General features: G+C 45.0%; 1 protein-coding gene across 4 annotated transcripts in view; it reads left to right on the plus strand.

The window, feature by feature from the left end:
- The window catches only part of MOCS1 (molybdenum cofactor synthesis 1), a 50783-nt gene that overhangs the window by 19667 nt on the left and 16783 nt on the right, over positions 1 to 14333 (plus strand). For all 4 annotated transcript variants that reach the window (XM_054023101.1, XM_054023104.1, XM_054023102.1 and 1 more), the window contains exons 4-7: positions 4555 to 4719; positions 12116 to 12177; positions 12447 to 12558; positions 13871 to 13983. In XM_054023101.1, the coding sequence (XP_053879076.1) occupies positions 4555 to 4719; positions 12116 to 12177; positions 12447 to 12558; positions 13871 to 13983 (452 nt within the window). The remainder of the gene's footprint in view (positions 1 to 4554; positions 4720 to 12115; positions 12178 to 12446; positions 12559 to 13870; positions 13984 to 14333) is intronic.

Raw genomic sequence — 14333 nt, forward strand, 5'->3', positions numbered from 1 at the left:
TGTTAGATATTAGATGAGTTTTGCTAGGAAATAGCACCTTTTGACTTATCAGTAGGAGGGTAGGGAGCCATTGAAAGAGAATATGCCATTTTCACAGAGAATATTCTGACCATGAAGGGGCAACAAATGTAAAAGTGGTTGTCTTTTTTTTATTTAATGCTAAATGCTGCACTCCCATCTCAGGCTACTGAGTTAGGTAGTCTGATCTTCTTTCCCATTCCATTTGGCTTTATTTGTATGTATTTAGCTGCTGATTATTGTTTTGGTTGGAGTGATTATGGCAGGCATAAAAGCAGCCTTAATCTCTCTCTAATCGCTACTGAGTTTACCAGTCAAACAGTGCAGCATGACACAAGATAGCTGCAAATGTTTCACTGCTTAGCCTGCACAAATAAACAAGCAGGCAAGGATAGTGGCTGGTCGTGGTGAATAACTACAGACACTAAAGATTAGTTCTCCCATCTCTAATTTCTGATCTCTGGATTCTGTCCAGTCTGTTTACTACTCTCTGCAATATCGTGCCCTCCATTAGAGTCTCCAGTGAATTGTCTAGCTGTGTATTCATTACACAAAGAAAGAGGCACTGATAAGAACCACATTCTACCCTAATTGGCTAAATTCAGCTGGTGCCATAATAGTTTAGTGCTGGAATCCATCCAGTTTAGGCTGCAGCATGAAAGTCTGATTGGACTCTGCTTAAACCTGTACTTACTAATCTTTCCAGCAGTGGCATCTGTAGTGGCTCCTGTTTCTCTGTTGCTGGAAACTTGCTGGTTGATCAATGGCTCCATGTCTAGTTGGCAGCCAGTATCAAGCAGAGTGCCCCAAGGGTCGGTCCTGGAGCCGGTTTTGTTTAATATCTACATTAATGATCTGGAGGATGGCGTGGACTGCACCCTCAGCAAGTTTGCAGATGACACTAAACTGGGAGGAGTGGTAGATATGCTGGAGGATAGGGATAGGATACAGAGGGATCTAGACAAATTAAAGGATCGGGCCAAAAGTAACCTGATGCGGTTCAACAAGGACAAGTGCAGAGTCCTGCACTTAGGGCGGAAGAATGCCATGCTACAGACTAGGGACCGAATGGCTAGGCAGCAGTTCTGCAGAAAAGGACCTAGGGGTTACAGTGGATGAGAAGCTGGATATGAGTCAACAGTGTGCCCTTGTTGCCAAGAAGACTAACGACATTTTGGGCTGTATAAGTAGGAGCATTGCCAGCAGATCGAGGGACGTGATCATTCCCCTCTATTCGACATTGGTGAGGCCTCATCAGGAGTACTGTGTCCAGTTTTGGGCCCCACACTACAAGAAGGATGGGGAAAAATTGGAAAGAGTCCAGTGGAGGGCAACAAAAATGATTAGGGGGTTGGAGCACGTGACTTATGAGGAGAGGCTGAGGGAACTGGGATTGTTTAGTCTGCAGAAGAGAAGAATGAGGGGGGATTTGATAGCTGCTTTCAACTACCTGAAAAGGGGTTCCAAAGAGGATGGATCTAGACTGTTCTCAGTGGTACCAGATGACAGAACAAGGAGTAATGGTCTCAAGTTGCAGTGCGGGAGGTATAGGTTGGATATTAGGAAAAACTTTTTCACTAGGAGGATGGTGAAGCACTGTGGAATGGGTTACCTAGGGAGGTGGTGGAATCTCCTTCCTTAGAGGTTTTTAAGGTCAAGTTTGACGAAGCCCTGGCTGGGATGATTTAGTTGGGAATTGGTCCTGATTTGAGCAGAGGATGGGACTAGATGACCTCCTGAGGTACCTTCCAACCCTGATATTCTATGGTGTGTGTTCTGAGGACAGCTAATGGGCAAGAAAAGCAGTTACATTGATGTACCTTCTTCTCCCAGGCTGGAAACACAGCACGTTCCCCTACTGGCAACCGGATTGTGGTGCTAGCTAGTGCTTCTCCCACAACTGCTGGCAACCGTGGCCTGGGCCAACGGTAGCCACCCCTTCTCTAGTAGCTCACTCCTGGTGTATGGGGAAGGTTTGAGACATCCAGAAAGGCAAGTGAAGAGAGAGTTGGTTCTTAAAGAACATCGCTGTTGTCCCTCTGCTTCCAACACTCACAGTACTGGGTATACGTCTTCTAAGCCGCAACCCCAGCCCCAAATACCTTCACGTGCCTCCCTTAGGGTATGTCTACAGCTCAAGCTGGAGGTATTTATTATTCCCAACTAGATGAGACATACTCATACTAGGTCTCATCGAGCTAACACGCTCAAAATAGAACGTGGCCGCAGCCTCGCAAGGGGCAGGAGCAGCTAGAGGCCCCGAGTGATGCCCGTCGGAGACGGTAGATGCATATGCAGGCCAGATAACCCCTCCCTCCACTTGCATTGCCACAGCTACGTTCCATTGTTAGCACACTAGCTCCATGAGGAACCAAAATAGAATCTAGTGCTCACTCCTGGAGCTAACAAACATATAAGGCAGGTAACATTTCATTTTTGCACCTTAAATAGGCAGATGTGTATCCGAATACAGACAGGGCTTGACGACCGTAAACAATCTGAGGAACACTAAAGGTGTAGTTCCATTGGAGGTAGCAGTGATGGGAGTGCTTGAGTATCTGGGGACCAGGTGGCCACCTGCTGTTTTACCACTGTGTTTTTACTAGAACTGCTCCAAGCAGGGTTAGATGCCATAGTGATAAAAATGCCTGTACCCTACCCACACTAACGCTCCCTCTATTGCTAACGCAATGGGTGGGAGACTTCCAGAAAGAGTCTAAGATAGACACAGCCAGAGGGACTAAACCTACCGAATAAGATGCCGCTTTTACACAGTCACTTCTTATAGCAGACCTGCACTTTAAGGAGACGAGAAAAGGATGGGTTTTTTTGGAGACGTATAAGCTGAACACTTTTACTAATCAAAACGACATAACTTAAATATAGTGGAAACCACACACGGTGAATTGGGTTGTAGTGAAACAGAATGGCAATCCCAAGTGATTCCAGCACATCACCATTTTCAGGTTGCAATCCCAGTTAGGTAAATCCTCTGCTTAGCAAAGCTTTCTCTGTGCAGGGTAAGCAGATGACTTCGCTATACAATGGTTCTAGTGTTTCAAATGAACTCCCACCATAAAGAGAGGGCATGAAAGGAAGTGTCAGGAAAGAAAAAGAAGAAGAAACTAGAGTACTACAGGGAATTCAATTTTTAATTTCATAGTAAGTTTGCTGCCAAATTGCCAGTAACAACCTTCTGCATTTCACTCAGCTGTGCAGATGTTTCAGGCTGGTTTCGGTGTCATGTGAGCCCCATTGGTGGGACAGCATTGCCAAGTTTGGGAAAAGCCTCATAACATTCAGGTTGTGGGGCAGGTTGGATACTAAACCTCATCAAGTGAGGCAATGGGTAGTGTTCTGCTCCTTCCTGGCTAGGGGCAGTTGGAATTAGCCACCTCCGTTTCCTCACCCATGTGGCAGCCTTTTTACAGTAGACACTTGGAGTTACCCAGTGGTCACCGTGAAGCTCCTAGGACTGGTGCTAACTTTGGAACTGTGTAGCTCTAAATTGGAGATTAGCCATGTCTCAGGACCCTGCAAGTATTGCTACACATGCATTTTGTGGGAATGTTGCTGTTTCTGAGACTTGAATTTGGGATGTTAATCTAATCTTTCTTCTTGTGTTTTTTAATAGCTTTCCCCTTGTGGGTCTTGCATTAGCACTGTTTGATCACTCAGACTAGTAATGCTTGTATTAATAGTAAGGACGAACTTTGAAGATTTCAGCCTTTAAGCTGTACCGCCTGAGTGTCTCTTTGCCTCCTTAAATTCCCTGTACAGTGTTTGGTGACTACAGCATGCTTTGCGAGCTATCTTAAGTTGCTTGTATAATGTTGCTTTGAGCTGTTAAAATAGCTGCCACTTTCTCCCCCGAGATGTGGTTGTGTTTCAGGGGTGGGTGAAGCAATTTTCAGCGAATGATATGCTATGGTGTGTAAAGCCTTTAGGACAAAATAAGTGCAAGTAGTTCAGGATCTGGATCCAGTCAGGGCCCCAAGAAAGCTGTGGTTAGCGACTGACCCATTAGCGTTGGAATTCAGCTTTCGGAACTGGACAGCTGGGAGATAGGCCAGGTTAAATGAGTCCATGGGGCTTCCTTCAACATTAAAGCATTCATTTGCAATAATAAATATAGAGTGCAGTTAATCTATGTCCAGAGCGTTTTGAAGAAGTTCTTGGAATTGCTGTTGCTTGCCACATTTTAGCTCCTTTAATACCATTTGCAGCTGGCTTGTGCTGTACTCTATTAATCTAGTAAATGCAGCTCCAAAGACAATGAGGTACAAAAACCTGTGCTGGTTGTCAACAGAGCCCACTTGGTAAGGGGTGAGCTCCCCTCTCTGACTATCTTCTCTAGTGAATTGGTAAGTGGGTGAAAGGACTTGGTGGATGGAGGGATTTGGGCTCTTGACTGCATTCATGTGAAAATAACTTTCTCCTTTTCCTAGTGATCTAGAATGTTCTCTAGAGGTTCCCGTGCATCTTGTGGTTGAACTCTGGCCATTAAACGTTCTCCTTTTCCCTGCTGTTTCCTAGCTCAGCTATACAAGCTAGAAGGGCTACAAACCATTGCTGTCACAACCAACGGGATCAACTTAGCTAGGCTGCTGCCACGGCTGAAGGAGGCGGGGCTGGATGCCATTAACATCAGCTTGGATACTCTGGTTCCGGCCAAATTTGAGTTCATCGTCCGGAGGAAAGGTACAGACATTCAAATAACATGTCGCTGGTTATAGGGTGACATTGCCTATCTTTTTATATCCTATTTGTTCAGCCAGTCTCTTTCAAACTTCTGTTGGGAGAGAAGTGAAATTCCCTTCCTTAAGACCAGCCTAAAATATCTACACTTGGCTTGAGCTTGATAGCTGGCCCTCTTCCCTTCTACTCAGCCTTCTTTCACAGGCAAAACCCCTTTTCATGAGAACGGGTGAATAACAGCTTGAGGTAGGAGGTCTCATAACTACATTTGTCAATTCTCAGCTCTACACTGTTCTCCTGTTCAACATTTTTAGCCAGGAACAGAAACAATGCCCTAAAACCAATTGTCCACCATTAATAATCAAATGAAGGCATGAATGGCTGCCAGATTGTTCCCCTGACACCCACAAAAACTGAAAATAATTCATTCAGATCAGAGGTGATCAACCTACTCCTTGCCATAACCACATGTGACAGCTGACAACAGTTTTGTGACAGCCCCTGCTCCTCGCCTGTCTAACCATAAAGAAAAAGAAGATGGTCATGAGTCACTGAAACCCATTTGTGACTCCCAGCTTCAGAACTTATTATTCCCAAATACTGGATGATGATGAATACAGAATATATTCACTGTATGCCAGGTTGGTTCATGATTTGCCTGCGATTCACCAGCTCTGCTTCTCATGCTGACATTTGTTCTTCAACTCCTATAAACATTTGTTTTCCTTGGGGTACAAGCCCTTCCACACACTTCCTACAGTGAATCCTGCTTAAGGGACCCATCAGATGGGCAATCTTGTGTCTTCAGCAACCAATTTAAAATGTCCCCATATGGTTTACTATACTGCTTCTAATGACTCCTTAAGATAAGCCCTGGTGACCTGTGAAATTAGTTAATGGTTCAGTCCAGTTCCTAGTGGACAAATACCCTGCATTGAAATTAGCTTCAGAACTGGCACTATTTGGAACCTTGTTGGCATTTCCAGCAGAGAAGTCAAGCTCTAAATAGACCACAAAGACTGAAACTTGCTGTCAGCAGTAGAAGAGGTCTCCCCTGGTCATGCTTGAGGCATGCTTAAATGTGTAGTGAGACATTATTATGGGCACAAGAGAAAACTATCCCATTGTGGAGGAAAGATAGGCAGTAGGGTAAGAGACCACCCTGACTTAACCAGGAGATCTTCAATGACCTGAAACTAAAAAAAAAAAAAAAAAAAAAAAAAAAGTCATACAAAAGTGGAAACTAGGGGTACGTCTTGCCTTACCGGAGGTAGGCAATCGATGTTCTGGGATCGATTTATCACGTCTAGTTAAGACGCGATAAATCGATCCCGGATCGATCTCGGAAGTGCTCGCCGTCGACGCCGGTACTACAGCTCGGCGAGAGGAGTACGTGGCATCGACGGGGGAGCCTCCGTGCCGCATCTGGACCCGTGGTAAGTTCGGACTAAGGTACTTCGAATTCAGCTACGTTATTAACGTAGCTGAATTTGCGTACCTTAGTCCGAAGTGGGGACTTAGTGGGGACCAGGCCTAAGTCAAATTACAAAGGATAAATATTTTTAAACAAAACAAAAAACACAAGCATGTAGGGACACAAATAGAAAGGCCCAGCCACAAGATGAGATTAACCTAGCTAGGGACATGAAGGGTAACAAGAAAACATTTTCCAAAAACATAAGAAGCAAGAGGAAGACCAAGAACAAAGTTAGGCCCATTACCCAATGAGGAGGGAAAGGCAACAGAAAATGCAGCAATGGCCGAAGAGTTAAATGCCTTTTTTGTTCGTTTTCACCAAAAATGTTAGCAAAGTGAACATCCGTGTGAGTGGGGTAGGATCTGAGGCTAAAATAGGGAAATAAGTTAAGAATTTCTTAGACAAATTAGATGTCTTCAAGTCAGCAGGGTCTGATGAAATACATCCTAAAATACTTAGGGAACTGGCTGAAGAGATCTCTGAGCCATTATTAGCTGCTATCTTTGAGAACTTGTGGAGGATGGGAGTGATCCCAGAGGGACTGGAAAAGGGCAAATAGAGTACCTATCTGTAAAAAGTTTGAGTAGCAGCCGTGTTAGTCTGTATCCGCAAAAAGAACAGGAGTACTTGTGGCACCTTAGAGACTAACAAATTTATTAGAGCATAAGCTTTCGTGGACTACAGCCCACTTCTTCGGATGCATATGATATGCATGTAGTCCACGAAAGCTTATGCTCTAATAAATTTGTTAGTCTCTAAGGTGCCACAAGTACTCCTGTTCTTTTTATCTGTAAAAAGGGGAATAAGGACAACCCAGGGAACTGTAGACCAGTCAACTTAACTTCCGTAGCTGGTAAGATAATGGAGCAAATAAACAATCAATTTGTAAGCACCTAGAAGAAGAAAAGGTGATAAGTAACCGTCAACATGGATTTGTCAAGAACAAATCATATCAAACCAACCTAATACTCTTCTTTGACAGTGTAACAAGCCTTGTGGATGTGGGGGGCGGGAGTAAATGTGATATATCTCACTTTAGTACACTTGAAATCCTATAGCAGCACAGCAGAAAAGGTTCTGGAAGTTGTAATGGATCACAAACTAAATATAAATCGCAAACGTAACTCTGTTGCAAAAAAAAAAAATGCAAAACTTATTCTGGTATGTATTAGCAGGAATGTTGTAAGCAAGCCACGAGAAATAATTCTTCCACTCAGCACTGATAAGGCCTCAGATAAGTCCAGTTCTGGGCACCACACTTCAGGAAAGATGTGGACAAATTGGAGAAAGTCAGAGGAGAGCAACAAAAATGATTAAAGGTCTAGAAAACCTGATCCATGAGGAAAGATTGAAAAAACTGGGTTTTAGTCTGCAGAAGAGAAGACTGAGAAGGACCTTGATAAGTTTTCAAGTACATAAAAGATTGTAAAGAGGAAGGTGATAAATTGTTCTCTTTATCTACTGAGGACAGGAGAAGAAGCAATGGGCTTAAATTGCAGCAAGGAAGGTTTAGGTTAGACATTGGGGAAAAACTTCCTAACTATAATGGTTGCTAAGCACTGGGACAAATTACATAAGGAGGTTGTGGAATCTCCATCATGGGCGGTTTTTAAAAACAGGTTAGACTAACACCTGTCAGGGATGGTCTGGAAACTCTAGATCATACTTAGCCTTCCCTCAGCATAGGGGACTGCACTTGATGACCTATTGAGGTCCCTTCCAATCCTACATTTCTATCATTCTATGTTGGTTTTATATGTGTGTAGTTAGTACTGCTGTCCATCCTGTACTCTTTAATGTGGCTAAACAGAGCCTGAGGTCACTGATAAGGGGGCATGAGTCCTATCACTTTTTTCTAGCTAGTGAATTCAAATGTAAATTTCAGAGACCTAAGACAACAAATACAAAATGTGATGGTGGGGATATGTTAAAAGTTCCTTTTAAATGAACCTTAATGCTCAACATGAAGTTCAACCCAAATGTTCAGGTTTGGTAGATTTTTTTTTTTTTTTTTTTTTTTTTTTCCCCCCCTCCCAACATGAAATTCATCATCACACCCTTATATTTTTGAATGGAAAAAAAAAAAAAAAAAACCCTCAGTGTCTGTGAACCTATGTGGACTGCTAGCTTAGAGACAATGTCTCCCCTTAGCCACTAGATGGTGCTGCAGTACCAGTAAAGTCAAGAACAAGCTATTTAAAACTCTGCAGGGCTACAGAAAGTAACTGTAACCTATTGAGCACTCGGCCATGGAGCCGAGGTTTCACTGTGCTCCCCAACCAGAATAAACCTAGAGCGTGGGATGATCCGTGTCTGACAGGTGAGGAAAGGTGGTCGCTCTCTTTCTCTGGGTACTTGTTTGGTTAATCTGGCTCATGATAAGGAAGTTCGCTGTGTTTGGATACAGATCTCACACAAATGAACATTCCCTAGATGAGAAAGTTAGAGAGGCAATGTCATTGGTGTGGTTGCCTAATGGTAAACAGTGCAGGAAAATACCTGGCTGTACCAGGGCACAATTGGGAGTCCTGTCCACTCTTTGCTTTTCGCTGCCTGCACTTAAAGACTAGCCAGTTTCAGGCACTTGTGGGAAATGTGTTCCTTCTCTGCTATTGAAGGGACCCACTTGATCCTGCAGCTTCCTGAATTACATGGCAGCAGCTCTGGATATCCGATTGGGAGTCATTAGCAATGTGCTGCTTATAAACTACATCTCACTAAAACTTGTTGAGGGAAAGGCGTAATTACCGGTATATATGTTCTGAAAAAAAGTCTTTTAACCACAGAAAGGGGAGAGTGCTGCTAAGCCCAAAGGTGCAGGGGAGAGACGGGGAAATTCCCAGGGTTTTTAATAAAATGTATTACAAGGAAGGTAAAAGTAAAGTTACTAGTTTTCTAAGATTTTGGGTGAAGGAGAAATAGGGTGAAACCAATAACTCCAAAAGTGGGTGACTTTTTTTTTTTTTTAGTTGCATCCATTTAAAAAAAAAAAAAAAAAGGTACTTTTGCATGACTTTAGACCAAGTTTTATAGTGAATGGAAGAGTTCACCATAGGGATGAGTCGAGTTATAATGTGAAAGCACAGTGAGGCAGACACTTGAGGGCTTATTTGGGGGGAGGTATCCAGAGAAAGGGTTCTGGTTCTATGGGTTCAGGGTTTTTTCCAAGGCTTAGTAATCCCATTGCCTGGGAACTTTTACAGTGGTTATGCTGGAGTCTGAGGAATAAACAGTACATTAGGGAGGGAGGGAGGATGGCGCAGTGATTGGGATGTTGACCTGTGACTCAGGAGACCTGGTCTGCCTTAGATTTCCTGTGTGACCTTGGGAAAGTCACTTAGGCCCAGATCCTCAAAAGTATTTAGACACCAAACTCCCATTTCTTTTAATAAGAATTAGGCACCTAAATACCTCTTGAGGATCTGGGCCTTAGTCTGTCTGGGCCTTCAGTTCCCTTTTGGGAACATGGAGATAATAGTACAGTCTTACCTCACAGATATGGAGGATAAATGACCTGAAGATTGTGAGATGCTCTGCTACTTGAGTAACAGGAGCCACATAAGTAACTCAGATGCATGAAAATGAGGAACATGGTGTCTCAGCTCCTTCCTGCCCTTCACGCCCTATGGAATGAGCCAGTGGAGAATACCTGCACTTCGATGCTGATGATGGAAATGAGTTGACAACCTCCCTCGCTTTTTCAGATCGCCCCTGGAGGCGATGTGATGACAGCCTCCCACAATCTCACCTTTGAACTTGTGCCTTGAAACTACTTCTCCTGCAGGGATGAAATCTGGGAGGTGGAATCCCAGCTGAGACCAATCCAAAGGGGTTGTGAGCATACGCATTTGCCTGGATAGGATCCTGCCTCAAAGAGTCTGAGGGACTGAGTGAGTGTGTCTGGGAATAAGAGGAAGAATTGAGGAGGACAGTTGTTTATGCATCACAAGCTGTAACCCTCCTCAGATCACCCCTACCCAGCTAAACCCAAGCATGCATGGACTTGGGCGTGCCTGGTGTCTTTGATCTGCTGCTTGGGGCTGTGTTTTGATGACTGGCCTCTGGGGGTTCAGTTAAGGATCCCCTTTTGGCATTGCCAAAGTCACATTATCCCTCTCCGTTCAGTCCTTCCGAGAGGTTGCTGGGCTTCCCAGTCCCTGTTCGTGACTCTGGGACATGTTTATAGCAGTGCGTTATGATCTCCCCTGCCATGTTTAGTCTGCAGCTCGCTTAATGAGAATAAAACCCACCGTTGATGTCATGGGCTTCCTAGGTGCCAGCAAAGCAAACACTCTTGTGAGGAGGAGAAAGCAAACGGGTTCTGAATTCAAGCAGCTGATGTTTGCATCAGTTCTTTAGTTTATTAGCCCTGTGCTCTTCACCCCTGCACCCCACTTTTCATCCTTCTGCTTTGCAGGGCTGGCATTAAAGGAGCTGCAGTTGTGGGTCAGAAAAGATCTGTGGGACTGGCATCCTCTGCTTCCCTCCTGTGCACCCCTGTTTGGTGTGCCCACTCTGAACTAGCCAGGGAGCAGATGGGTTAAAGCTCCCTGATCTTGTTCGTGGCATTCTTTGTGTATTGAGTACTGGAGAAAGGGACTGGATGGGCAGCCCTGGAGACACAAAGGCACTTGCTTATTTCCAGTAGCATCCACAGGGTACTGGGCACTTCCCAACCCAACAGACCAGGACTCCATTGTGCTGGACATTGTACAAACCCAGAACAAAAATCAGGCCTTGCCCCAAAGAGCTTACAATACTTAATGTGTATGAACCCCTCTTTTATGGGACCACTGCCTGGACTGCCAATGAGAATGTGGAGGGACACTTGATGCTTATTCTGATGATGGTTTTTGATGTCAACACGTGTCCCCTAGGAACTAGACATTGTGGCCACCTGTTCACAGCAGGGAACAACGTTTTGCTGCTAGTTTTCTTCCTAACTTTAACAAAGAAACTGGATTATCACTTGGGGGTGGGGTTATAGGGAGCATGGGAAGGGAGTTCAGATTTTTCCAAGGCCCTTGGACTCATGAATTGTCTAGCTTCTTGGCAATTAGGAAGAATAAGTATTGAGTGGACTCACTGACTGGAAGTGGGAGATGGGGTGGAGATGTAATATAAGAGGATGAGGCCAAGCACTTCTATTGCTGAGGTCACTGCAGTTTCTGATTCTTGTCTCATCCTTTCCGGGAAGGTCAAAGGTCAAGCTGAACTGGTTTTGTAAAAGCTCTCTTTCAGTGTGCCCATCAAAGTGACGGGTCAAATGATTCATAAAATGAGGATGCCTTGAAAAGTCGCCTGTCACCTTAAAACCAAAGTCCAAGCCATTAGCTTTTCCAGGAACCAATAAAAATCTGTGGTCAGGGGCAAGTTGGGAATTCTGGCATTTTTGTCCATTTCTTGATTCATTTAGCAGCTCGTTGCAGAGTGGTCAACTGACAGAAAGTGACATGCTGCAGTCTTAGCAGAGGCAAAAATGCAACAGACGCCTCTCCTGATGGCCTCTTTTAGCAATTGTTTAGTGGGGTTTTTTCCCCCCTAAATCCGGGAGCACTTTTTGGAGATGCTCTCCCATGTTGGTAGAACTGGGGGTAGTGATGGTCAAAGCTGAAGCACAGAGAAGTTAAGGGCCAGATTTTTGAAGGTATTGGGTGCCAAAAAAAAGCAAAGGTGCCACAGCCATTAAGCAACTCTGCATTTTTCGGGCACCCAAATATCTTCAAAAATCTGGCCTCAAGTGACTTGCCCAAGGTCACACTAAGTTGACGACAGCAGCAGAGTTGAAGACAGAACAAAAGTCTCTTGACTTCAGTACCATCTACTGGGCCAAGCCGTTTTGTCTCTGCTATCTTTTTGTCTGATACTTACTGACTTGCTCATCTACACTTTTGTTAAGACTTAATTCTTGTTCCATTTTAGGCTTTCATAAGGTAATGGAAGGAATCAACAAAGCCGTTGAACTGGGGTACAATCCTGTTAAGGTAAGATCATTTGTTGTGTAGTGCTCTTGAACCCTGTGTTTTACTCTGACTTGATACTTTGCCTTTTTGGGGTGTTTTTTTTTTTCCCTTCAGAGGTTGGCAATTTTTGTAAATATTGAAGACATTTTCCAGTAGCATTCTAGGGCCTTCCCAGGACATAAGGGGATCCCACCTCTTCACCTTGTGTAATTGACTCGGACGTTTTTCATTCAGAGCCTCAGGGTATTGAGATCTTGCATGGGAACACCAGGCTCCTTCTCTCCCTCCAGGTGAACTGTGTAGTGATGAGAGGCCTCAATGAGGATGAGCTGTTGGACTTTGTGGCGCTCACGAAGAACCAGCCGCTCGACGTGCGGTTCATCGAATACATGCCCTTCGACGGTGAGTACTCCTGGTCTGTAACTGCCTGTGCAGTTTTGCCTTCTCTCGGGGGGAGTGAATCTGGCTGACAAGTCTTCGCTACTTGGGCTTCTTTTCTGAAACCTGATTGCGTTGACTGTCTCCTGCGGGGTGCCTGAACCCCTATTTTAAACCTAAGAGAAGCTTTGTGTAAAGTAGCCACTGTAGTTTTCACTGCTGTGTCCAAGGACGCAGGGCAGGTGGATGGCAGGTCAGCATGTAGTGGGTGGGAGGTTGGGTGCCCTGCAATGGCCAGGGGCTGGAAGAGGGTCTGGCTTGTTGTATATTGGAGATGCCTTTCCTGCGAGGGAAATCTCATGGAAACGGAATGGTGTCACCATTATAAGCTGTGCTCCACCTGTGAAACTTCCTTAGCTCCCTCCTCTCATCTGTTTTCTATCACGGTACCTGTCCATGGAGTGGGCTGTTCTGCTTATGGTGAGTTCAGACATGGGGTATGTCTACACCGCAAAGGAAAACCTGTGACTGGCCAGTGTCAGCCAATTCAGGCTGCAGGGCTGTTTCATTGCTGTGTAGACTTCTGGGCTCGGACTGGAGCCCAGGCTCTAGGACGCAATGGGGTGGGAGAGTTCCAGAGCTCAGATTCCAGCCCAAGCCCAGAAGTCTACACAGCAATGAAACAGTCCTGCAGCCCAAGCCCCATGAACCCAAATTGGCTGGCATGGGCCAGCATGGGTTTTTGTTTGCTGTGTAGACATAGCCATGGTGCCCTTCAAGAACCCAGGATTCTAGCTTCTTTGCTTCCCATGGTCCAGAATGAAAGTGTCCTCCGTGCTCACGGTATCAATATTGCTCTTTGTTGGGGTACACTTTTCCTGCTAACTCTTTCCAGAAAGGCCCTCCATCTCCCCCTTCCATTCCCACTTTAGGAGAACTGGGGCCATCTCCCCAAGCTATTCCATGTTGGAATAATTTATCTTCAGCTTCTGCATTAAACTGTGCCAGCACAAGGGCAGAAGCCACAAATCTGCACCAGAGCTAGCGGATGCAGAGCTCCCAGCTAGGACCCTGTTGCCACTTCGACACAGACAGTTGTTCTGATTGTCTCTCTACAGACCCTTGCCCTTCCTGACCAATCCAGGTTGGTTCACTGTTCATTGCATCCTCTTACCCAAGGAGACAAGGATTGCTAGAACAATCAATTGTAAGGGTCAATACAGGTCCTCACAGTTTGGGTGTTGAAAGAGGCGATTGAAATCCAGGTAAAAGGACTTTCTGTTCTTTCCTATTTAAAAACTCCTGGTGGCTAAATTTGTGCTGATTTAAAACCTAGGAAACAAGTGGAACTTCAAAAAGATGGTGAGCTATAAGGAGATGCTGGATACAGTCAGGCAGAGATGGCCTGACCTGGAGAAGCTGCCCTGTGAGGCCTCCAGCACAGCCAAGGTGGGTGCAGGCTAAGAACGCTATGAAGGGAGACCCAAGGCTTCAGCAAAGTGCACAACAACTTGTATTTGGAATGGCTGGAGCAAAGAGGATTCGCATGTGGCATAATGCTCCATAGCCACCTATGTAATGATCCCAAGGACATTGATCAAACTGCATGCACACAGCCTCAGTGAGCAACTGTCATTAACTTTTCCCATGGAAATACCAGGCACCTACCCATTACCTGTCTGTCAGGTGTGAGTGTTGGGGGGGTAGACATGTTGGGGCTTATTTTGGGGAGTATCCAGAGAGAGGGTTCTGGTTGTGTCGCTCATAGGAGTTTCCAAGGTATGAGGAATACTAAACAT

Source organism: Malaclemys terrapin, chromosome 3 (genome assembly GCF_027887155.1).
Source record: "Malaclemys terrapin pileata isolate rMalTer1 chromosome 3, rMalTer1.hap1, whole genome shotgun sequence".
NCBI lineage: Eukaryota > Metazoa > Chordata > Testudines > Emydidae > Malaclemys > Malaclemys terrapin.